Source organism: Danaus plexippus, chromosome 6 (genome assembly GCF_018135715.1).
Source record: "Danaus plexippus chromosome 6, MEX_DaPlex, whole genome shotgun sequence".
NCBI lineage: Eukaryota > Metazoa > Arthropoda > Insecta > Lepidoptera > Nymphalidae > Danaus > Danaus plexippus.
This window is the reverse complement of record NC_083540.1, coordinates 6,566,651-6,592,362: the sequence shown is the minus strand read 5'-3', so window position 1 is coordinate 6,592,362 and position 25,712 is coordinate 6,566,651. Positions and strand designations below refer to the sequence as shown.

At 32.5% G+C, this 25,712-nt stretch overlaps 2 protein-coding genes across 9 annotated transcripts; one reads left to right on the top strand and one right to left on the bottom strand.

Annotated features, from left to right (window-relative positions):
* Nucleotides 1–9,977: 9,977 nt before the first annotated feature.
* Nucleotides 9,978–13,699, bottom strand: LOC116778948 (proteasomal ubiquitin receptor ADRM1-A). Of its 4 annotated transcripts, none has more exons than XM_061529809.1 (6): nucleotides 13,550–13,699; nucleotides 13,072–13,432; nucleotides 12,373–12,587; nucleotides 11,865–12,076; nucleotides 11,063–11,319; nucleotides 9,978–10,438 (listed from the first exon to the last, which is right to left on the bottom strand). In XM_061529809.1, the coding sequence occupies exons 2-6, from the start codon at nucleotides 13,399–13,401 to the stop codon at nucleotides 10,196–10,198; spliced, it is 1,257 nt and encodes a 418-aa protein (XP_061385793.1). In that variant the 5' UTR covers nucleotides 13,402–13,432; nucleotides 13,550–13,699; the 3' UTR covers nucleotides 9,978–10,195. The 4 variants fall into 4 exon arrangements, with proteins under 4 accessions (XP_061385793.1, XP_061385792.1, XP_032528944.2 ...); XM_061529808.1 differs by having other exon boundaries at nucleotides 13,538–13,691; XM_032673053.2 differs by having other exon boundaries at nucleotides 11,099–11,319; nucleotides 13,538–13,691.
* Nucleotides 13,700–14,053: 354 nt separating this feature from the next.
* LOC116779070 (tumor protein D52) lies at nucleotides 14,054–25,683 on the top strand. 5 transcript variants are annotated; one of them, XM_032673226.2, is made up of 6 exons: nucleotides 14,054–14,297; nucleotides 20,298–20,461; nucleotides 20,897–21,000; nucleotides 21,150–21,209; nucleotides 22,986–23,148; nucleotides 24,432–25,683. In XM_032673226.2, the coding sequence occupies exons 1-6, from the start codon at nucleotides 14,279–14,281 to the stop codon at nucleotides 24,549–24,551; spliced, it is 630 nt and encodes a 209-aa protein (XP_032529117.1). In that variant the 5' UTR covers nucleotides 14,054–14,278; the 3' UTR covers nucleotides 24,552–25,683. The 5 variants fall into 5 exon arrangements, with proteins under 5 accessions (XP_032529117.1, XP_061385699.1, XP_061385698.1 ...); XM_061529714.1 differs by lacking the exons at nucleotides 14,054–14,297; nucleotides 24,432–25,683 and adding exons at nucleotides 17,067–17,959; nucleotides 24,171–24,407; XM_032673224.2 differs by lacking the exon at nucleotides 14,054–14,297 and adding an exon at nucleotides 17,110–17,959.
* The last annotated feature ends 29 nt before the right edge of the window (nucleotides 25,684–25,712 follow it).

The following is a 25,712-nucleotide window of genomic DNA, read 5'->3' as shown; positions in this document are numbered from 1 at the left end:
ACGCTCCCTGCCGCCCGCTTCCCTCCGCTACCTCCCCTCTCCTCTCCTCTCTCACTTTGCTAGTGTATGCTCGCTGTACAGAAGTGATTCATGGTGGGCTCTATCTGTCTCCCTCCAACGCCGCAACCGGATCGGTCGCCCGACGTAATCTATTTATACGTATCTATGCACGGACTTTAACACTACGATTGCACTGCCGACTTTTATGAAGAAGAGATAAAAATAATTATGCAAAAATTATTATGTTCAATCAAAACATACATTGAGTAATTACTCTATGTTTATTTCAATTTTGTGAAAACATTTAATTTGACCTTCATACATACATGTATTATTCCATACGAATTCTTCTTGTTTGTGCATGTTAAAAATATAAATACTTGAGTATTATCGAAGTACTATAATTCAAGCAATTAAATTTCCAATCGGTAGCTCAAATCGTATAATTTTCATGGAGCAGTGATTTCGTAACGGTTGCGCTCGACTAGAACGGGTATTTGCTTTATATGCCACTGACAAACATAAGTACATTTACTTACAAATCCATAACAATCTACCAAAAACAATACCAAAAGTATAAATATCAGGATCTAGCTGGAAATGAAATAAATAAATTGCTAGTAAGTGTTAAATATTTGTTTAAATTTTAAAATGAATAACCCAATGCTATAGTTGGCATTTACCGACATAAGTACAAGTTATCAGCTGAACTCGATATCGCTTAGACCTCTTTATCAAATATCTGCTCGGACCTATTCATAAACACGGCTACAAAGACAAATAAGACAAAACCATCATATTAATGTTAATATTTAGTTATTCGACTGGCAGATGATAAGTTCCAACGGAGAAACTCCTCGGCACTCGAGTCAGATAATATGAATGTATAAACACATAATTTGCAATGATAATTCCAGGCGTTATCAGTTGTGCGGAGGCGATGACGCACGCGCTGTGTCGATAGCGCGCACTTACTCGTTTCTTGCCAAGGAACGGAGAGCGATACATCAAATTATTATACATACATATTTTATAATCATTACACTTACATTTAAATAAATTAGAATGGAATTATATTGCAGCAAGGCATTGTATGAAGTTTACTTGCTTTTATATATAAATTACGTTTCAATAACAAAGATTTTAAATATAAGACACTAATATTTATATATTCAATAATAAAGAGGATGCGAGGGCGCTTTAATACGAAGCACTTGTTGCTCTGTTTGGTTGTCGTTTCGCCTGTTGCTGGTTTGCCACGTCAGAGCGTGGCCTTGAATCGCGAGTCATTAGGGTAGTCTTCCAATGTTATTGTTTATCGTATAAGACTTTTACAGTATTGTTACCATTATGACTAGACTATTAATACGTATTCAAAACAAACAATATATTATACTTGTATTATATATGTTAATTAACATTTCATTATCATAAGGTTAAAAATTATGATGCAATACATTTTTTAATAACAATAACATGAAATGATTCCTTTGGAAGAATATCGAGTGAATGTTTTAGTCCGGTCAGGCGCCATAAAGTCGCGTGGGCGGGAAACCCGTCTTGATGGCAAGCGTTGAAATGAACACATTATTTATCTACCTAGATACTTTATATAGTAACACAGAATGTTACATGCACGCTTGAGTACTTCGGATAGAAAATATGAAATGCTATTTAATTATAAATTCGAATGACGAGATAGATAAGAAGAATTATTTAATAAGTTAGTCCAAGTGATAGTGATGTAACCATTAAGTGACCGCATCCCCCTCCTACGCGGGCTTCCCTCGGATCCAGGTCAACGGTTGGTGTTCTCAGGCTGACCGCTATGTGGCGCCGCGCTGCTGCGACGGCCTGGGGCCGCGCCACGACATCGCTCTTCGTTTTAGGTGTTCTTTGCACTACGTAACACCTACTTATTTATATTAAGTTAATCGATAACGGACGAATGGCACGCACGCAAACGTAGAGGAATTTAATGAAAGTTTTAACATATTTCGATCGCACACACTAGTTTGTAGTGCTTCAAATAGGATTCAATGAATTCACCTGCTTCAATACATGCCCTTAATTTTGACATTCTTTTCCACTTAGTTTAGTTGGGGTTTACGTGTAACGTATCTAGCTTACATGTATAAATTTTATCTAACTTTACGGTTTTATCAATTGCCATTAAAGGATTATAAAAATAAACAAATTATTGTTCGATACCAGAATAGACGTCATCATCATCGCTTTATCATAGAACGGATTTCCGTTCCAATTATCTTTACTATTTTGCAAATTATTTCAATACTTCAAGAATAATTTCCTACAAAATATAACATCGTGCTTTCAGTTCGCATCTAGAGCCGTATATGCCACGCATGTGTTAATTATGATAATAAAGTTAGTGACTCAGAACCAGTCACAATTGACCAAATAAATTACTATTTGTCTTAGTTCTTTCCATTTTGTGACGATATTTGCAAAGGTTATATGTAAATAGGTGTTACCCACCAGGACGTGTAGGCATTTATGCTCACAAAAAAAACTACAGCTTCAATGATCTCATAAATTCCGATGTATATTTATTGTACATTTTTCTCAAAGCGAATCGCTTGGTACGTAAATAGATTTGGCGTATGTCCCTTTCACTGCTAATGCACAGTTGGAATGACTGAAACAAGCTGGACGAAAACTTGAACGATTGCCAGGTCTCGGATTTGGGAAGGTGTTCCCGCTTCCGAGATGCATTCCGCTCATCGTTTATATAATTTGTTATAATGTATTTATAACATTTAACATTAATCGCTATTCCATGTCGCTACCAAACCTTATCTATTTTATACTTCTCGTATTATTTAGCAAATATCTTATTAATTGACCTATTTGTCCTTGATTATGTTTTCTGTTTAATCCATTCTTTCTAGGGACTAAATGTCGGAATACAGAATGGACTCTATAATAAATATAATGTCAAATACGGCGCATAAAGATCCTGGTTGACATAATCAATTTAAATTTAGCGAGAGGACGTACGAATAAGCAATTCATCGGGCGGCATATGGGGAAAGCCAGTTTATATCAAGTCCATAAGTATTTGCATGTGGTCTACATACCTTAATAGTAAATTTAGACTAGAAACACATTTATCAGAAAATATTTACATATATATTTATATATATAACTATATATATATATATATATATATATATATATATATATATATATATATATATGTATATTAATTCATCTGACAGCCTGAGTCGCTGTATAATCTACATTCAATGCTATATACATTAAAATAATATATATCATGCTAATAATATTGAATCACTATCACGTTTTTGCGCCATAATTCTGTAATATCATAAGTTATACTCATTCGGTGATAATGATAGCAGTGATAAGAGATAGCGAAATTAAAATTGTTATTGAGGAAAATGAATTACACATAACTTCTGGAAAGAAATATGGATATAATCATTGCTTTTTTTTTCAAGGTGCAAATTTGTCATCGGGCAAATACCTGCACTTTAAAGCCCAAACAAAAGTCGGTTTGTTATAAGTAATTGAACGATTATAAATTGACTTTTCATACATCGTATCAACTCACTACGCTCGTTACGTACTACATATAAGATTAGATTTTTGCATACTTAAATATTTATCATTTTATGTTATCTGTGTCTTGATATTCGATATGAATCTGTATTGTGAACTAAAATAAAGTTTGCAAAACGCCTAAACGTGCGAAGCATAATGTTCCTTGGCTTGTAACAAACTTTTTTTTAGACTTTGGCAAAGGAGGATTATTTGTTGTTTTATGTGTGAAGGCGTGTTCCTGTCTAACAACTAAGGTAGTCAAATCCGCCAAAATGTAGGTACATTTTTAGATTCGTCTAGACTCTAGCGTGTTCGTCTCTGGATACATTAAATATGTCAAAGTCGAATTTGTAGGTGTGGATGAAATAAAATATGTTTTTCTTATAAAACTAATTAAATCATACAATTTTAAATACTTAGATATAATGTGTTTAAAAGACAACCACAAAAATATCTAATACTCATATCATAGTATTTTAGATTGAAAATAAAAGATAAGGGTCGTCAATGACGAAATATATAAAAACTACCAAATATTTCAGAACAAGTTTTATAAAATTTATCTAAATAATCCTAACTAGGTTTTCTCTTAATCATTTTCCATTAACTAAAGAATAAACAACATAGCGATGGAAGTTAATTTTAATTTTCATATACTGGAAATTAAATTAAATAGTTTTTTTTTCACTAAAAAATATTATATTATAGTATGTATAGTATATAGATCTACTAAGCCCTAAGGTATACTACTGGCTAGTTAATGGGATCTGCTCTATATTAAAAAATTTCATGTTTTTGTTACAAATAGTCCGGGTTTCTCTTAAAACCAAAAAATCTTCTAAAAACATCTTTTAGTACAAAGAAAGTTGCCTTATTCAGAATAATAATATACGATGAAAATTTTATAAGAGAAAAAAAAAGTAATCACTAAAACGTTTCCTTCTAATTTTAGGTTAATTTATTCAAAGTATTAGCTCGGTATGTAATGTTATATATTTAAAATTATAATTAGTTAAAAGCCTTTTAATGATATACACGTCATTCATATAAACCAAATTATAATGATTTAAAAACAGTAATTGAATGACTCTAATTGCAAAGAGGTTATTATGGATGAGGTTGTATATATGTATAATTGGAATTGCGTTTCCAATTCCGTAAAGTGTCTATTAGGCAAGATAGTTTTGCCGATCTGTCTGGAATCTGAACTGGATGTGATCATGTTCTGCAATTACGCCATTATTTAATTTGTTGAAACAAGTTACGTCATCACTTGAACGCAATTTATAATACCTACGTTCACAGATTTTAATAAAATATGTATATATAGGTAGTCCTTTAAATAAAGTTATGACTTTTTTCTATGGCTTGATTTAACTTAATGTGTTACAGCGAACGGGAAAATAAAAATTAGACATACCTAAGAATTTGCTTCAAAAAGTTATATTTTACAGTAGCGGCGTGTCGTAACACGAGAACAGTTTAGTAATGTGATAGTCAACATCTGTTTTTCATTATATAACAAACTGACTAGATTGCGAAAGAAATTGTTATATAATAATTGTTTAGTTATTAGTTACAAGTTTATTCGATAATAAAAGTTTAGTCACAATTCACAAACAATGACGCAGTCGTCATTAGCTCTGTGGACCGGTGTACGGGTTCTCGGAATCCCCTCGAGCACGCGCCGCCTCCCCCCTCCCAACCCCCGCCTCGGATTACAAGCTTTTTCACATTTACCATTCTTATATTTCCGAGAATCCACCTTGCTTCCCACTATAGCAGCTATTTTAGAACATGGATCTTTGTTATTATCGCTCTACTCGACCCTCATTAATAAAAAAAAATTACGTAGGGATAGAATGTTTTGGCTCTAGGAATAAAACTGCTATACCTTTTATGGATTTAATAAGTGTACAGGGATAGATTACAATTTTCAAATTTTACAGATATAATGTTAATTATAGATCATTTTAGGATAATCTGAAATGTTATTCCTCTTATATAGAGTTGAATTTCCAATTTCTGCTGAGCCTTCATTAATAGCTGTGAAAGTCCCTCGCTATTAATTAAAGGGCAGTTTCATTGTTTTAATCACAATTTAAAATTAAAATAAAATCCAGTGTGGCAGGTATTACTCCATTTAAATCGACTATAAATTTTATTAGTATTTTATAGTATAAAATAATTAATTTATAATTCTATTTGAGTGGAGTTTTTCTTATATTAAAAACATTTTAAAAGGATAATAATAATTTACTGTATTGGACGTACATAGTGAAATAACTAACAACTTTCTCCATACTTTATCAAAATGAATACTTGTTAACAGCTTGCAAAATATGAATTTTTCTCCATTTTTAAAAATGGAACCTGAAACCGGAAGTTAACCAAATAGACTGTAAAATACCGTCATAACAGTATCGTTAGTAAAGCTGGCATTTGAATATTGATGCGTTTCTTATAAAATATTAACAAAATTTTTGTACCTACGTCACAAGATTTTAACTTACGTTTCGTGAAAGAGATGATCAATAAATTTATAATACTATATATTGCCACGTATTGGTTGTTAGATGGTTGTAACTTGTATTGAATATGCTTTTAGTTATTATTCATTTGTCATAATTATTTAGTGACATTCATGAAATAGGTGCCGACAATAATAAAAAAAACACATATAAATCCTTTTTAATTACATGGGCTATTAAAAATCTACTGCTTTTGTAGTAAAAGTAACAGAATACGTGATAATGTATCTTTAATTTTAAAAGTCCAGACATAGTCATAGTTCTAATCAAATATAAGAAGGGAATCTATCCTGTATAGTGTATACAGAGATAGGTTGTTCTATTTACATATTAGCGACACCCTTGTGATGGCGCCCAGTGGGTTGGTGTCCGTTACCATGGCAACGGGGTAATCTCATGAATAGTCACTGTAACAAGGAATCTGTGACTCGACGTTTACACCTTCTTCGTATATATTTTTTCTTAACAAATTTTTATTTTACAAAAAATCTAAACTTATCAACATTGTATTTTCTAAAACTTTAAGGTAATTTTATAATATACATCTACATAGTTTTATATATAAGATGAACTTTCTTAGTAAATTCATGTTGATATTAATAATAGTCGAATGTTCAATTTTAAAGTTATTCTATGTCCGCTTGTTATGTTGTTATAAGCAATTAATTGTATTAATACCTTTCCAAAATATAATAATGACGAATCGAAATAACTAAGTGATATCGTCAGATGAAAACACATTCGTCATGATTCACACTGCTCGCTGTTTTCGTTTCACCAAAATAAATTATAAAAATATCTTAGTAAAAAAATAACATATTCGTATATATGTATATAATATTTATAATACTGAATCTCCTTTAAAATATACGAACAAATAGTTTGTAATAAATTACACTTATACTTAATATTCTTTTTATTAATTTGCTTGTATTTCTCATTTTAATATGGATGTCCAAAATATTTTTTTAAAGAAATTCTTCCAGTAACGTTTTGGCGTCATTACATTGTAGAGTTAAATTTAATGTAGGTCACATGCCATTGTATTAATGATGACCCTTAAGACGCGTGCATTCATTATTTACTTCATTTAAATAAGAAAAAATACAATTTAATAAGTATATATAACTAAAACCTTCCCACGTCTTGAGCAAGTGATTGAAGTCATAAAAATACCAAGGCGATGTCTGACTTGCAATCCAAGGGTTCGATGTCGAAGGGATGTCGTAAAAGGGTATAAATTGTGACAATTCAATTAGTGATTCTCTAAATAAATTATAATAAAGAAATTATTAAGGAACATATCTCTTAAGCAAAACATGAAACGTAGTGAAAAGAGAATTTATTTTTACATGAACAACATAGGAGTTAGTTTCCGAACTACAAAAATTATGTTTTGCGATAATCTTTAAATATCCATAGTTCACAGATTATCCATTACATGACATTTCTTTTGATTTAGTGTCAACGATGGCCCTTATTTGTTATTATTTGTCTCTACCATTCTACACGACACTGGCAGAATATACTGTGCACGTCTTTGCACGGATGAAGGCCATATTTTAAACAAAAAAAGGCCCTTATTGACATGAGAAATAAAAGGATCATGATGTGTGTTATATTTAGTTGACTGTATCATAGAAACAATATTTTTGCACTGATCTAAGCAGACTTAATTATTTTACATAAGTTTTAGTTTCATGTTCTCTCGCGATTCTGAAAATATAGTGTTGACAGTAGACAGACTCACAAAAAAAATGCGGTCTCAAGACGCTTTTGTCGCCGATTGAGAATTTAAAATTACGTTGTTTATGAATTATGTTTTAACTTTTAAGTACCTATATCAATGTTTATAATAATATGTATTTCTCGTATCACATGTTGTGTCTACTTCAGTGTGTACCATACGTCGTTACTGATAATAATTTACGTATATCATAGTGATTTTTAAACATAATGACAAATAAAGACTATAAAACTTTCTATTTAAGTGTTTGAGGTTCTGTTTTTATATTAGCTGTAATAAAAAAATAAAATTTCCACCATAATTACTTTTCAGAAAGTGTTGAGTGCATTTAATAATAATATAAATATAATGAACTTATTTAGGAGATATATTTTTAACAATAAGACAGGTATGTGTAAAGAAATCGATAATATAGATTGTTTAATTTTACCTTAGAATGTAATAAAAGACTATATTTTATTTTTTCAAATAAAAAGTTTTGAAAGTACATATGTATTACAATAAAATTTTATAGGTATCTAGACAGTACTAAAGGTAATAACAAAGGTTGTTTATTCGCAATACAATTATAGGTTCTGAAAATAGATTATTTTTTATTTTATTTTGTTAGTTTTAAATTTTGACAACTGCTTTGTTAAATTCTATTTTTCTCTATAGTTAATAATTTAGTAAGTTATATACAAGATCAGGTAATGCCGTATTGAGATGAATGGAGGAGACTGTAAATTGTAATCCTCGGGCAGAGAAATATAAGAACCTGTGGGACCGGTCGTAAGAGGCATGACGCCACTTTTTGCTCCGGCTCTGGCAAACTACCACTAATGAACGAATGCTCTCGAATGTGAATTGTCTGTTCAAATATCAGGAATTATATTACGACGCAAATATTATTATTTAAGACTGACGGTAACAAATAGCTAAAGTTTATATCAAACATTAGTTAATATTATTAGTTAATATATGACATAAAATTTTATCACACATCTTATAAAATATCATACCTACTCTTTGTTCAATCTCAATTTTCTTTATTATTATAAACACTGCCCAAAAATACTTAAATGCTCCGAAAATGAATCTCACCGGAGACTATTTTTGTAGCTCTGTTATTCATAAATTATGTTATATCAACGTCATGTGCCCACGCGTGCATTCTATCGGAGACGTGGTAGGTCGCGATTACCCGCTCGACCGCGCAATACATTCGAATTTCGAACGCGACATCGACACTCGGAGCGAGTAGCGCGGCAATCGCGGTGCGGGGGCGGGCGGACATACCAAGGCAGGCAGGCAAGCAACATATTTACTCATACGCAGGCGTAAATCACCGTCCATCTATTTCGGGTGAGGCGAGGGGCGCGGGCAGACGCCGCTGCGGTCTGGCGCCAGAAGGATTCCCCAGCGCCTCCCACCCCGCGTCCGACGAGGTCACGCGCAACCTTAGCTGCCGCCAATTGTGAAATCCGTATTAGTCAATCAAACATTGTAACCTAGCTGTTTTATTCATATTTTTATTCTCCGTAAAAAACCTTCATGGCTCTTATTTGAATAATAATTGGCAAACTGAAAGGATGTGGATCTGAGAGCAATTTGTGTTGTATTCAAAAATCATGAGTAAAATTAACCGTCACGAAAAAAATGTTTGGTTGAAAAAAAACATGAGCGGTAAAAGAGGTTATACTTACGTTATCGTAAGGAATATAATTATAATTATTTTAGTGATAAAGCGACCTAATTTGAATAAGTAATCACCTATAAATAAGTTATACTTAAATAATGCTCGTTAGTCATATTGGCTTTCAATTAATAATATCATTGCAATTTTTTCCAAGGAATTAGGAAGGCAATGACTAATATTTTTATACTTATATCAAATTTCATGTTTTCGTATATTCCTTTTTATGTAAGTGCCAGGGTTTTAAGCCATACCATTATTTACAGTAGGTGATGTAGTAAAATAATTACATTGATTCGATCCTCACGTATTGAAAGATTTTCACAAATGATTTGAGTGGGAATATTGAATTAAAACCATTTTTATACAGGTACATATACAGATTACGAAGGAATATAAAAAATCAAGGTTAGAAAACAAATACAAAAGATTTAAATAAGTTTTTTAAATTATTTATTCAAAGAAAAAACCTCATTACATCAGAAATGAACGAAGATGAATTAAAAATTTTGCAACATCAAGAAAGCTAATCTATGTATTTAGTAAAATATTTTTAATAACACTTTATTTAGCAAAAAACTACACACAAACCATTAGATTTTCTTTCAAATATAAATATGAAAATATATGATGAATACAATTAATCTCATTGTATTAATCGAGTGACATTCCAGCATCACCATCTTTTTTGTCATTTTTGTCATCTTGAGGTTTATCTTTCTTTCTGTCTCCTTCCGACTTTCCGCTTTCGGATGAAGACGCACTCTCCAAGGCTTTAAAGAAAGCCTGCATGTCTCCCGTGTTGGCGGCTGTAGTGACGTCAGCCGGAAGCCCAAACTGTGTCATGACTGGTCCCATTTGACCGGATGTAAGAGCCGATGAAAACTGATTGGCTGCCTGCAAATTAATATTTATTGAATCGCTCAAAACACTAAATCTATGTTAAGTTAAAAAATTTAAAAATTAGTGGTTACAAAAAACAACCTAATCTATTCAGAAAAGAGCCTTCAATGAATACGTAACTTAAAATGACATTCACAAGGTGATGTTACCAACACAATAGAAAAGTACTTACAACATAATATAAGAAAACCAAAATTTAAAAAAACCCTCGAAAACCCTCTAGTTTTAGAATGAAATGAAGAGACTTTCAACAGTAATACAATGTGGTACAATCGATATAAGAGGAAAAGTATTTATTGTAATGGATACACAGTAATTTCTACCGCTAATATTTTTAAATCATATATTGCTGCTAATTTGTCTCAGTCCCACGGCATGCTTTCAACCGCCAACGAGCGTATGTTACAGTCCACGGAGGGCGATCAGTACTCTCCCCACAAGATTGCATTGTCAAACCACATTATGAGTGTTTCCAGTTTTTCATATTTATAAATGTATGCCTGCGTCGATACTATCATGGAAAAAGATTCATAATGAAAAATAGGAAAAACTCCGTATGTAATGTAACGACGAAAACTTGTGGCGAGGGCACCGATGTCGCAATACTTGAGGGTTCACCTGGGCGAACTGCGGTGAGAGCAGTGTGGTCCTTACATCGTCCTGGGGGGCGGCGGGCGGCGCGGGCGGCAGGTGTGGGGCGAGGCGCTGGGAGTTAGCCGGCTCGCTGGCCGTTGACACCACCTCTGGAGTCGCCAGCGCAGCCCCCAACTCCACGCGGGAAGCCCCCGTCCCACCCACCGCGCCTTCGCCCTCCGGAGGTGCGTTGCCTAGACCGGAGAAGTACCGCTGCAGGTCGGATAGAAATATCTGACCACCTGTTGTTTTAAAGTTCGTTATTGATAAAAAAGCAACAAACTGTAGAAAAGCCATGTAACTTAGCCTTCATACGCACCCTAGGGGGCGAGGACTAAGCTACGTGGTTTGCTCATTTATACACGTTCACGATAACAGTATTAGTGAAAACTGTATCAACACATTTCAAAGGCAAAAGAGTCAAGATTATTTTTATCTGCAAAACTGATCTGAGATCCTGAGAATCCGCGTAAAAGCAACTTGTTAAGAACATGTTATTTTTTAAGATATTACACAAGGAGAGAAAACTTAATATCTCTGCTATTTTAATTCTTATAGCCGACTAGACTTGTTAGCTAATTCTTTACAATTTATTTGTTTAAGATTTTGTATAAAGTCCCTAACGCATTTTGTTTTAACTGAATACAGATATTTGATTTCTCTTAACTGGCTATAGTGATTTTATCTTATACCACATACCACTAGAAACTTGGAAAATTGAATATTGAAATAAATACATGATTTAAACGTACTTACTTAAAATAGCTTAAATTAAATTTATACTCACTGCGAGGTTGAGTTCCAGTGGCAGTGTTGGGTGGGGTGGCAGTAGGGGCGGGAACAGTAGCGGGTGTGGGGGCAACGATGGGAACAGGTGTGCGTTCATCACGAGCTCGTGCTGGTGTACGTGTTGTGGGCTCAGACCGAGGCGCCGAACCACCACGGGAATTGCTGCTATTCCCAGATGGACGAGTTGCGTTGCCACTGCTACTGTTGTTGCTAGAAATATATATATACATATAACATTCTTATGTAGCTAAGGTTTGAAAATTTTTTTAAATAAGGAATAGCATATGTTATGCTTAAAGTTGACACTATAAGACAAGACTATTAATGAGATTTATATATTTTTTATTTTAAAATGATATTTTCAAACCTATAAACAATTTAACATTATCAAAATAAAAGACATCAGTAGCCTTACATTGAGATTGTCAATATTTATATAGATAGTTCCCTGTTATGAATGATAAAGTTGGAACTGCCTGTGGGTCAGAAAAAGTTTAGTGGCCTACCCCATAGTTCCCAGCAGTGATGATAATCCACCAATCTGACCAACACCACCAAATAACTGCATCAATTGCTGTTGTGACATGTTGTTAAGAAGGTTGTGTAAGTCTCCATCTTGGGCACCACCGCTGCTACCACCACGACCACCGGAAGTTGGTGGGTTATTCAACGCTTCATTGAGACGGCGACAATATTCATCATCCTTGTCTGTTTTTGGCTCCTGAAAAGTCATAATGACGTGTGTAAATTAACCTTAAAAAAGGTTTTAAGAAAAGAAACTACTCAAAAGATCCAAATCAGTATCCATTAAGGTAACATTAAATCAAGCTCTTTCTATACACAAATATTTATACATAATTGTTATTCATTAAAAGGACTAGTTTACCTATTGCATAACAACTATTATGATCCTACCAATATAATAAGTGAGTAAGATTTGTGTGAGAATATATGGTTTTCTTTATTTTGTATTGCAATTTGTTATGGTGTGAATATTTTTCTAAATCCACAGTAAAAAAATAAAAATATCAGTATGACAGGCACAAATTTAAGGCCACTGAATTTGATTATGCACTGTTATGTACAAGCAAATATGATGGAAGGAATCGGTAATATACATATTTGTACTTTAAATATTAGTAAGTACTGTTTGGCTTAATGATATTATTTTTAGCAAACACATAATTTTCAATCTTATATCATACCTGCATCCAAAAGAAATATTTCTTTGAAAATGATTTAAATTTCAATACATATACTCTTCCGGTTGTACATTCATTAACTCTTACAAATTCACAGTCATCCGGAAAGATCAATAGGTCATCTTCAACTTCTCCAGTTGTACGATCTTTCCAACAGAAATGCATCAATGAGTCTTCACCTTGATACACATATAATAAACCCTTCCTCTTGTCGGGATGTACCATTCGTCCTTTAAGAGTCATTCTACCAGCCCGAAACTCAACTAAGTGTTTATTCCCTCCAGAACTGCCTCCCAGTCCCGAAGTGTTGCCAAACAATGCTGTCGCGGACATTTTGTTCTTCCTTTCTAATATATTTAAAAACCTAAAATAAACCAATTTAATGAAGCTGACATTAAATTGAAGTTTTGTAATCATTTCAAAATATGTGGCATAACTAATATTTTATTATTTGTATTATTATACTTACACGGATACACACCTAAAGGACTCTGTTATTTGTTGTTTCTACTGCCGTTTATTGTCTTATTACTTATTCAGCAAAATTTGTAAAAATTTCCGACCAATGGACAGTTCCCAACAGACAAGAGTGAAGAAAAGGAAATGCAAACGACTCAATGACAATGAACAGACAATTTTGATAGTTACTTTTTTTTAATTTTTATGTTGAGTGAAGGCTTTGGTCAATATTATACAGACAATGATATGCTCCAATGCAATATAATTGATAAAACCTGGTCTTAAAAATAAATTTTTAAATTATTCTTACAAATGTTAGCATATTAATCCTGCGCAATATTTTTGAAAATGAAATAAGATACTAATTCAAAATCAATGTGTTAAAACCAATGTGTTTTTTAAATTTAGGTTTTATTATAATTTTTTTAAAATCATCATTACCTAAAACATTTTATTTCTTAATCAATATTCGTTCAGGAACATAATAATATACATATATTTAATCTGCGGCAGATGCCACATTACATTGTTCTCTTTATTTTTATCTGGTTTGTGTTTTTTCTCTTAGTGAATGTTTTAATACAATAAGAATTCTGAAAACTTAGCTTTGGCATTTGAGTTGCCGTTATTGTTAGAACTAAGAAGTCGAGCTTAAAAATATCATTTTCACACTGAGGGTACTGCTGCAAAATCTAACAATAGTTATACATATTTTAATATTAAAGACTGATATAATTTTCCTTTGATCAAAATGAGCGGTGTCCAAACAGGTCAGTATTTTTTTTATATATTTCGGAATATATCTTTTCTTGCGTATCCCTTTGTTTTTCTTATTTATTGCACTTTTTAAGTAGTTATCTAACATAACCACTAATAAACCTTTTCAATATTATCAAATATAACATGAAATGTTCTATAAAATGACTTTTCTTATTAGCAAAATTATATTTCTTATATGTCCATGTTAATAGAAGGTTGGTATTAATTAACAGTAAAACATCCTCAGTGATACTAATAGTCATAATAATTATAAAGTTGTTTAAGTATTGTTTTTATACTAAACATTGACAAAAAAAAAATGCGTAAAATATCTCGCATAAACTATCGGTTTTATTTTTGCTACATTTCCTTTTGTAGAAGGTAATTTGATTTATATCAAATGAGAAACAGTAACTTTTAATTGGTTAACCTCCAGTGAATACAATAAATAGTTGTTATATACTTTTTGATCGAAGACTCCTTTATTTTATTTATATATAAACAAAATCATTAAACATTGTTTCTAATTACTATAATGTATTCTAGAATAATTTTAAATTGTGTCTTGTATAATGTATTGATTGCATGAGTCACTCCTCAATACTGAGAGGTTAGAAAAGATAAAGTATTGAAGTATTCTAAACCATTAACTACAAGATCCACTTAATTTCCTTAATGTAATGCCTTCAACTAGAAAAAGCTATGAAATAAAAAATAAAATGTTATTGAGGAGAGTATCATTTATGAGTTATAATAAATTTATCTCATTTTAAAGGATTATTGCACATATAGACATCATATGCATAAGAAGGACTACATTTTTGGTACATTTTTATTATTGTTTTTTTTTAAATACCTATGAATATTGGTCAAAATTAAAGTTTAGATAGAAAAATATGTATTTTCAGATGTTTTAAGTGTTTAATGCAGTAATTACTGATCTAATACTGAAAATCTTTATATAAAACTGTTTGCATCATTATTTCAACTTAAAAAATTAAAACTCACAAAAATGCTAAGAAGGGGTTCCCTCTAATATAATTTGAAACGACTTGAGGACAACCATTGTCAGTCTTTCTGTAACTTTGTAGTTCAACCGCTGAAAGATTGTTGAAAAAAATTCATATATGAATTATTTATTAACACATATTCACATGAATATGTATTATATCCCTTTAAAAAGTTTATTTTTAATTATTATAATGTTTCTTATCATTCTCTTGTAATCTGTCCATTCCACTTCCAATAATTTTTTTTTTTCTTATATGAAACAATGGCACATTTGCCTTTTTCTGTTTTGTTTCGTTTTTACTTGTAAGATATACTTATGGATGACCTCTTTAAGTAATTCTGATGATCTCCAGGAGTCTCTTGTGAGAGATCTTTGTTTTTCAAATTTAATATTCATATATTTTTAAAATTGTCTAAGTCCTCACATTGTACCATTTGCTTCTAATTGTTTTTTTTTTTCAAATATAAAGTATACTCTGAAAAATAGTTTCAGTTCAGTCTAAACCGACTGTTATTAAAACACACTTTCTGTTGGTATACCGCATCTACAGACACATTTTTTTCTCCACTTATTAAGATAAACTGTCATTGCCGGTGAATCATGCTGTGTCACAATTTGTGTCCAACATTATTGCGTTTCTTGTATTCGTTGGTTTTGAAATGTCTAAAAGATTCAATGTATACAAGTCTTGGTCTGTTTAAATGGAAATGTTCTTTGACTTTATATTTCTAAACACATTCCAAAATTGCTATATATTTGGCATGTTTCCTTGGTGGTGGTTGTGGGATATTTATTGATGCATGTTATGTCCATTTCTTTAGAGTAGTGTGGTTACTTGCTTCTTTTTGAGTCCTAAGTTGTTTCTGGAATTTATCCAATGCATATTTTTGTTTGTCCGTTACTTTGTGATACTGATGTTAAGTTTAATTGTCCATGTGTCATGTTCTGATTGCTTGTGTCTGGGTGTAGGTGTACTTGTGTTTGTGGATTTGCGTTTTATATTGCATAACAACCCATTGTTTGGTATTTGTCGACTTCTGTTGTGACTTTGTTTTGTCATCAAAAAATACCTTTTTCTAATTAATATTTTAAATATTTTGATCTCAGAGTGATTTCGCAGCCACTCATTTTTTTAGGTTAACTAAAAAAACAAATTTTTTTAGGTTCAATTGTATATTTATGTATTTTTTTAGGTTCAATTGTATATTTTATGTGTTCATTAAGATGGAAAACAAGTTATTTGCATATACATTTGTATGATTGTTTAAATATTTTGATTAAAGATTGACGTTATGGGCTTTACTCACTGAAGCTCAAGATGGCTATCCTTTCACTGATCAAGTAAAATAATTTTAGATTGTGATTATGAGATTATGTCTAATAAATTATGAGAAACATTGAATAAAGTAGTCAACTGTTGTAAGTATATATATATTTTTTACTTATTTCAAGTTAAAAGAAATAAACGCATATATCTACAGTATTGGTATATTTTTATAAAGTATTTTTTTTTAAATATATATTGGAAGTGGAAAGACAAGTATTTAATATTTTCATTGCTTCTCGTAAAAAACCGATTGCTTGTGAGTCATTCTATCTTGTGAAATAAGAACTTTTGTATTGGCTGTAGCTGTATCGTCAGGTAAAAAAAAAATGACGTAATAAATGTTGTATTCAAAGTCGCTGGAGCAGGTCTGCGCCCGCGCCGCGCTCCGCTCTCCGTTCACCGCCACTCGTACTGTCAATAAACTTTAGCAACACGAGGCGAACTCGCCTTTTTGGATTTGCTTTTGTCCTTTATTTCTTTTGTTGACTCTCGCATTTTATATTATTGGATTTATTTCTCGAAACATCCATTAACATGTCAAAATGTAACAACCCAAATAAAAGTCAAATTATAGGATCAAGAGTAGAAATAAAAATCGCCAGAGCCTAGTTCAATTAATAGTCGGTGAAAGTGGCAAATACGAGAACTCAGGCAGCGACGCGAGACGATCGCGAGTGGTCGTGCTAGCGCCCCGACGTGGCGGAAGGTAGGGAAAAACATATTGCGCGGTTTAATATCGCAACACAACAACGTTTTAAAAATATTATAGTCTTATGAAGATCATAACAATGCATTACTAGTGATCGAAGTGAATTTGTGCGGTTTATGTTGATCGTTGTAGTTACTAATTTGTTCTAATGTGCGATAAAAAATCTAATGCGGAACGAAAAAACATCAGTGGTAACGGAAATAGTTGGAAATATGTTAAACAGTTGTGAGAGATGATTAAGAAATGATGAATGGATTAAGCCATCCGGAGGCGCAGTGCGAGCCGACCAGCTTGGAGTACATGGAGGATCCGTACTTCGTGCCTCCGGATGACGACTCCACACCCAGCTTCGACGTGGCCGTGGACGAGCTGGACGATCTGAGCGAGGCGGTCACCTGGCCTCAGGATGACACCGAAACCGACTGGCGCACGTTACCCGACCTCGCTGAATCAGCACTCTGCATAGAAACCGAATTCTATATGGACAATCGTAGACGTAGATTGAGAATATTCAAGAAGAAAATAAGAGAAGTCAGAGTTACCTTCCAGGATCTATCCAAACCGTACCTAGCGAAGGTTTCCAGCCACAAGAACTATAAAAAGTTTTTAGGTATTACGCCAGGAGGTGAGTGTTTGATGTTCGGATTACAGAAATGTTCATCACGTATTTATGAATTATGATTAAGTACATACGAAATATCAGTGACTATCAACAATGACACGTGGACATGCCACAGACTTTCATGCGTGTAATACTTATTACGAAAACTATCAATTCACATACAATACACTTTATTCATGATTATTTCTTAAATAAAAACTCGCTATATATCTGACAATATCATTCGATAACATACGGACGGTCATAAAATGTGATTAGATTAACACTAATGTTACAAAGTATTACACAATACATTCGTGTTACCCAGCAATTAGACGTTTAATAATACTTTTAACCTACATATTATGCGTGTTTATTTTTCTTCACTATGTATTCTGTTAACAATCGCAGACATGGCCGTACTTTTATATACCTTAATACGCATTTTCTATACAAAAGCAGTATTTTCTATATTTTATATATGATATTAGTTTCTGTCGCCTGCGATGTTGTAGTTTGCGTATTAAAGCAATCGTGTTATAATAATACACTTGAGATAGTGTCGAGTATTTAGTAACATGGTTACTATTGTTGAGGAAATTAAGAAATATATATATTTTGTTTTATTTTAATAAACACAATGAAACAATTTTAACTTGGCTTTCGGTAAATAAAAAAAAAATCGTTGTATTTTTTGTCATTAAATTCATAAAATATTGTAAATATATGCATATATGAAATATATTTAAAAAATATATATAAAATAACATTATTCGTTAAAAAATTTTTCCTTAACTTGTATTTTTCAATCGTTTTTGTATTTGTTCGTACAGAAGTGCGAGCGTGCGCGATAGGTCAAGTCACCGATTTAAACAATAGTTCAAGGTTCGCCACATATTTTTTTCCTAAAATATATGTAAGAAAATCCTTGATAGTAGATAGTAGTAGCCTATTAAGGTTGTCTAGATTCTAGTCTAACTCTTACAATGAACTTTATTCTTATATTTCCATATTGGTCTAAACTCAGAAGAGTCGAGGTCAGTCTTAATTATACATTGTATGTTAAAATAGTATTAAAGTTACCAAGTCGGTTAAAGAATCAAATATTTATTGAACCGTTTCAAATACTTAGAGTATTATTCTAATAACGATCTCCTAAGTCTATACTTATCATATTCCTATGAATATGAGTCATATTAAAAATTTAAAAAGGTCAAGGTCAAACGAATCTGAAGAGTTATTATACGACTCAAGAGAGTCGTTTTGAGAAAGAAAAAAGTACAAAATGACAAACATGCTGATATAAAAATAATTTTGATATTTCATGAAATATGAAAGTATAGACAATAAACGTACGTTTGAATCCGGGTCGCTGTTTCGTAAGGTTAACAAGCGTCTTGTTAAAATTTAACACAATGTAAATTTAAATAACACGTTTAAAAAATAATTAAAAAAAGTGTGTAACATCATAATTTCATAAAGTACGAGTTACCATCGACTCCCTAAAAACAGACAGTTTTGACGTTTTTCGAATAATGTTGTTAAGGACACGTGATCACGGTTTCTGCAAAGTAACCGAAACGTCGGGAGTATGTAGCTTTCAAAATAATAAAATACGCGTAGTATAAACCGAAAAAAAATAGTTTCATTTAAATGAATACTAGCTCAAGTCTTAGTTCTCATTATTAGTACTTACATTGTTTGTAGCTTTAAATAACAACATATTGAACCATTCTTACACCTATTATTATTTTTCCAAATGTGCCTCGTATGTTATTTCCCCTCGGGCCTGATTATCATTTGATTACGTTTCAACTTGTATCAGATTCCTGTTTGTCTGTGCCCTATTTCTTCCATATATCCAACATTCTAAATCTTTGTTTGATTATATCCTAAGCGTTTTAATTTAATAGTGTAGGACAAAAAACTATGGAGTCTCTTTTGTTGATTCAAAAACTATTCTTAAAATTTAATCAATACTGTTATTTTTGTTTTAATTTAATTTTAATTTCCTAATATATATAAATATATATAGAATATCTAATTAAAAATCAATCTTAAATTTTGGGACATGAATCGCAATTAAGTTTTGCGATATAAATTGTAGTGTAGCGACATTGATAGAGAAAAATAAGCGATAAAAAAATTCAAAATTTTCGGCGACATTTTTCATGTCAATCATTAAAATTACGTTTTGTGAAGAAAAATTTCTTTTACAATACTCACAAATTAGAAACGTCAGACATTAGATTACTATAAGTAATTGAAAGTTCGCTTAAAAATGTTTCTTTTTTTATAAGCCTTAAGGTATAATGTAAGAAATTAGTGAATATCCAGGCTGTAAGATAAATTTTGTCTTTAGCCGAGGAAGCAATGCCTGGGTCTGGTGCTGGAGACGCTCACACTCCTGACGAGCTGGCAGGTCTCACTCCGGAACAGGCGGAACAACTACGAGCTGAATGGAGCCGGGAACTGGCGAGGGTAGAAGACGAGATATCCACCCTGAGAACTGTGTTACAGAGCAAAGTATGAAGACTTAAAACAGCGTTAACATTAGTTAGCTATATAATGGCCGTTAATGTTGTGATCAAAATTTTTATTGCAATAGAATAGCGTTTTTCACTCGTCTGTACTGGGGTTGCAAAACTATTTTAAGAGGTTTTAAAGTCTGTGGGGAAGTCGCAACAGGTCGAGAAAACTTATTCAGTAAAAAATTGGGATGGTCACATAACATTTTAATTTTAATTTGGTAATGTTGGGAAAAAGATTGAAAAAAAAAAACATATTTTGTGAGGAACAAATATGGTACTTAGTCGATACTAATATTCCAAGGAACTGCTTTTAAACTACCAGATCTGTGATGCTTTAAACGTACGCTATAAAACCAATCATGGAAATTGTATATATTTTAGTAAATTACATTTATATTTAAGCAAATATAAGTCATATTATCTTGATCAGATCCGCCAGAGCTCCGATTTGAAACGTAAACTTGGCATCACCGTATGGAAGGAGATAACGGAGGACGTCAACCAGGGCTTGAAGAACGTCAAAGAGAGCCAAGTGTGAGTAAACGGAGGTTCATTTAGCACTGGACAGCACATTATACGTAGCCGTGGTTAGTTTGCTACATAGTCGCTTCAGCTTCACATAGTTTGGTGGATAATAGTTTCTTTTATTTTATTCATTTTTATGTTTATTTAATTTGTGCCAGTTATCAAACGATAGAAACACGCGTGGGTGCACTTACACAGGCGGTTACTGACACGCTCATGTAAGTACTGTTTGCCGTTTGCAAACATATTAATAGAGGGAGCAATGTTTATTAACTAACGTTTATATTTTATATATAATGAACTGGTATGGAATATGATCGGCTAGACTGTTAGAACTAGTAGAGCTGGTTAGACTCAATTAGCTCGATAGACTATCTAGACCGTCTAGTCTAGACTATTCATACAAAAAAGTCGCTTGACGCGTATGAAACTACCGTCACTTCTGTCAGCTCCATATATGAGCAGACCGGTTCGTTATATTAAAATATATACACATTCTTTTCGTAGATAGAGGTGCCGCTTTTTTATATGTAGATCTAACTTTTTATTACGTAAAGGTATATATATGCATAAGTTATATTAATTAATGTAAAGTGTTTTTTTTTTAACGGTAACCGTGTTTTTTTTGTGTTTAATACATAAAATTAATTTATAAACAATTTTTCCGTCTATTCGTGACAATCATTTGAAATTTCTGAAATAATTTTAACGGATCTTTTTTGGTCTATCGAATACGTAGAAAACTTACCATTAGGAAGTTCGGAAAAAAATAAAACAAAGTCTCGGGCTAAAGCTACCTATATATTAAATAGAAATAATAAAAACGCGCTCTGCAGAAAAATAAGTGAGGGCTATTTGCGGTGTAAAACAAGCTTGATATTATTAAAATGTTAACAACTAATGTATATACAAATTTACATAGAGATTGCTCTATAACGTATCTTACCCGTATTTTTAACCATAGTAACTTTATAAACGTCTTATCTAATTAATCTGTTTATCTGAACTGTGTGATTGGTTTGAATCACGAAAATGACTAAAAATAGGCCAAATACACAAACAAACTGATAGCAGACGAACTATGTATATACACTTTAATATATTGTGTAAATTTTTATGTTAAAAATTTTGTACTGTGTCACCTGACCACCAGGTCCTGCTCGATCGTCACAGTACAGAAATAAATATATCATTTCTTTTCCAATAAAACATAGCCAGATACTATGTGTGACTATTTAAGTATGAACAACTGTTATCGTTTTGTTCCGCTGATGTTAAATTCCTAGTAATGCTACTTCAATAATATGTCGGATATTAAAAAAAAACACGTTCGCAATATCCATGGGATAAAAGAAATTATAACTCACATACAATAGTATATAATGTTTTATTATTGAAAATTATTGCATATTTATTGTGAGGTTTTATAAATTATCTTACATATATACATGTGTGTGTGTTGCGCGCGTGTGTGCGCGCGTGTGTGTGTGTGTTTGTGTAGTTTATATTGACTTATCAATAAAATGGTCTCATAAGACAGGTTGTTAATCCAATTAGCTGATTTATCTCTTTATTATTTTTCATTATGTACATATCTTTATCTATAAACATAACTATTAAATAACAAACTTGTATCTATAGTTTACTGGAATATGAATATTTAAAATAATTTGTTGTTAAATCGATAGTCGGTTTGAAGGTTTAGTTCACAGAGTAGTTAATTTACTTGAAGAAGTTAGTGGGGTATTAATAAAGTTAAATATATTATTGCTTTTTTTTCTGCAAAAACTTTAATGAGACCTCAATATTACAAACGTGACGTTTATGGAAGTGTTGCCATCATAAAAAAGCGTGATTCAACCGTCGAGTTCCGTAATTAAATTATAATTATCTAAAATGGAATAATAATGAGTGCAGAATAAATAAAGAAGTGGTGTAATTGCGAAGCAGATATTTAATGATAATCATTAACGATACGTTTATAACACGTACAGATACCAAAAAACCGAGTCTGTGATAAAATCAACCGCCGAGAAGACGACGTCCATACTGGGAGGCATCACGGCCGGTGTGAGCAGCAAGCTCGGCCAGATGAGGAACTCGGAGTCGTTCAGGTCCATCGAGGAGCGTGTGGGGAGCGCTTACGAAAACGTTAAGGTGACTGTAGCTATGATATTAGTATTTTTTTTGTGGTAAAACTATGATCTTACTGGTTTTTCTGTGAAAAAAAGGTAGCCTTACTCGTAACTACATCTATTTTGATCCTAAATACATTTTTTTTATCGAAATAGTTTTTACGTCAGACACTGCAGAATGTACATCGTTTATTTTGATATGCTCATAATAATAGCTGGAAGTTTTAATATAGTTTTGCATAAAATATCAAAAATATTACAAGGATCACTTTTTTCGCAATTTTTAACTGCATGTACAAACAAATTGTATAATGTAGTCGAACGAGTCAAGGACGTGTGAGAGAATTTACGAATGTAATTTTTTTGTAATTCAATAATGGGTCTAACATCACGCAACACAATAAGCCCGCGGCCCCGGAATATATCGCAATGTACCCGACAGAGAATGTGTATCGGAATAACCGTCAAATTACGTTGCAGTTACACCACTAACGATATTAAAGATTATGAAACAATTTACTTTTAAATGAAACTAAGCTTTTCGTATACCACGCTTTTTTTATTATTATTTTGTAACCACATAATCTCGTCTGTCCGTGGACACGGACGCTGGAAAGTAACCGAAACTTCGGTTGTGGGTAGTTACGAAATTATAAAAAACCGGTAGCATACGGAAAAATTAGATTCGTTTAACTGAACACACTCGAGGACCTCAGCTGAGCTATACACATTCCTTTTACAATGCAATTCGCATTTGTATGAATGTTTATTGATTATTTTAGGCTGACTTATATTCGTTATCTGTCCATGTTGTGCTGAAGATAATACAATGGTGTACTTGAAGTGTTTCTGTATCGTTTGTTTTTTATTTACATATAAACATATTTAAATATCGTTTAAGTCACATTGAGGTCAGTAACCTGTAACGCGACGTTTCTCGTGTTATGAGATCACGTGTAGCGATCGATATGTGAAGGAAATTTATTACGTTATTTTTTATAGTCAACTGGTTGTTGAGCGCGACTTCGTCTGTATCGGTTTCAGAATTAGAAATGCAGCTGACCGGGCGCGCTCTGTCCCGCAGTGGAGGCAGAATATAAGCAAATTTGGATTTCATTAAGTAATTTTTTTTCTTCTTCATCGAGCGAACGAAATGAAAGGCATCTTATGTCGGCCTCTTCTTATAAACTGCCTCCCCACTTATTTCATTTAAATGGCTACAAACTTTCTTGATTTACTTTAGTTGTAGAACAGGTCACATTTAATGTAAATTTTATAATTACTCTTAACTGTTTTTCGTCCCAGGGTAAGGTAGCGTCCCGTTCCAACTCTACTCAGAGCTTTGACGAGGCCCTCCGTGACGCGAGCCGCTCTGCTAGCGGCGCAACCTCCCCCTCCATACCGGAGAACAAAGCACTGCCCTAATGACACACACAAACAAACACTAATGCCACGCCGCATTGACACACGGAACACGGTACATGCTAGACGACACGCGAGCGACATGACTAGACATGTGGAGGAGAGACAACGGGCGTTTTTTCAAACGCGCCAGCGCAGTTTAAAATTATTGGCAACTAAAAGATTGTGGCTGGCGAGAAATCGCATATTAATTTTTTTATTGTACACTAAAATATAATTTGGATGTAACTGGATGATATTCGCAAAAGCGAGATCCGATGTCTGCTTTAAAGATGGCGTTTACCGTTTCCGAAATAAAATAGCTCGTCGACTAGAATGTACCGGCCTACACACGATACTGAAACATCCATTGTTTGTAATTGGCTGAAGATATTGTCTTATTTAAATTAAAAATATTCTAAAATGAAATTCATTATTTACCACGAACCGTATCTTAGTTCAGACTTCTTCAGCAAATTGCTGTTAGCTTACAGAGTCAACAGTGTTCTTGAGATGATATCTATTTATGAAATAATAAAAAAACTTGTATAAGAAGTTTTCACCCTCATAGCACCGTATAAACCCCACAATAATTGCCACGTGTCACTGATTATTGTGTTGCCAGGTCTTATTGGTGTCTATCGCTGTACTTAAAGTTGGTCAAATTCAAATTCAGAACTATATTTATAATCTATGTGTCGTCGTTCACAGCATCTGCCGTTTATTAGTTCTGTTGAATTTGTTGACAAAGCGGCGTGAAAATATCCTAGTGTTAGAATTAAAATGGCAAGCTTCGGGCTGATATTGGACATTTGAATTGTATTAACTCGTAACTTACTGTTCTTGGCATTCCATGCTATATTTATTGATCTTGTTACTGTGTATTTGTAAATGAGTTATGGAGAAGGGTATATCGAACTAATTGTATGAGAAGCTTCGACGAGCACTTTTATATGAATATTATATACTTGTTGAAATCGAATAAAGAATTAAATTACGATGCAGTGACCACTTGATGTGTTTATTGCATGCTGATCGCCGTTGCCTGTCGAGTCCAGTTCAAAAGAAGATATTTTTATAAAATGCTTAGCTTTCCTTTAATTAAATATAATACTATTGTTTACATTAAAGTAATAAACAAATTTATGTAATTTAATCAGATGTTTTTATTAAACTACCTTACAA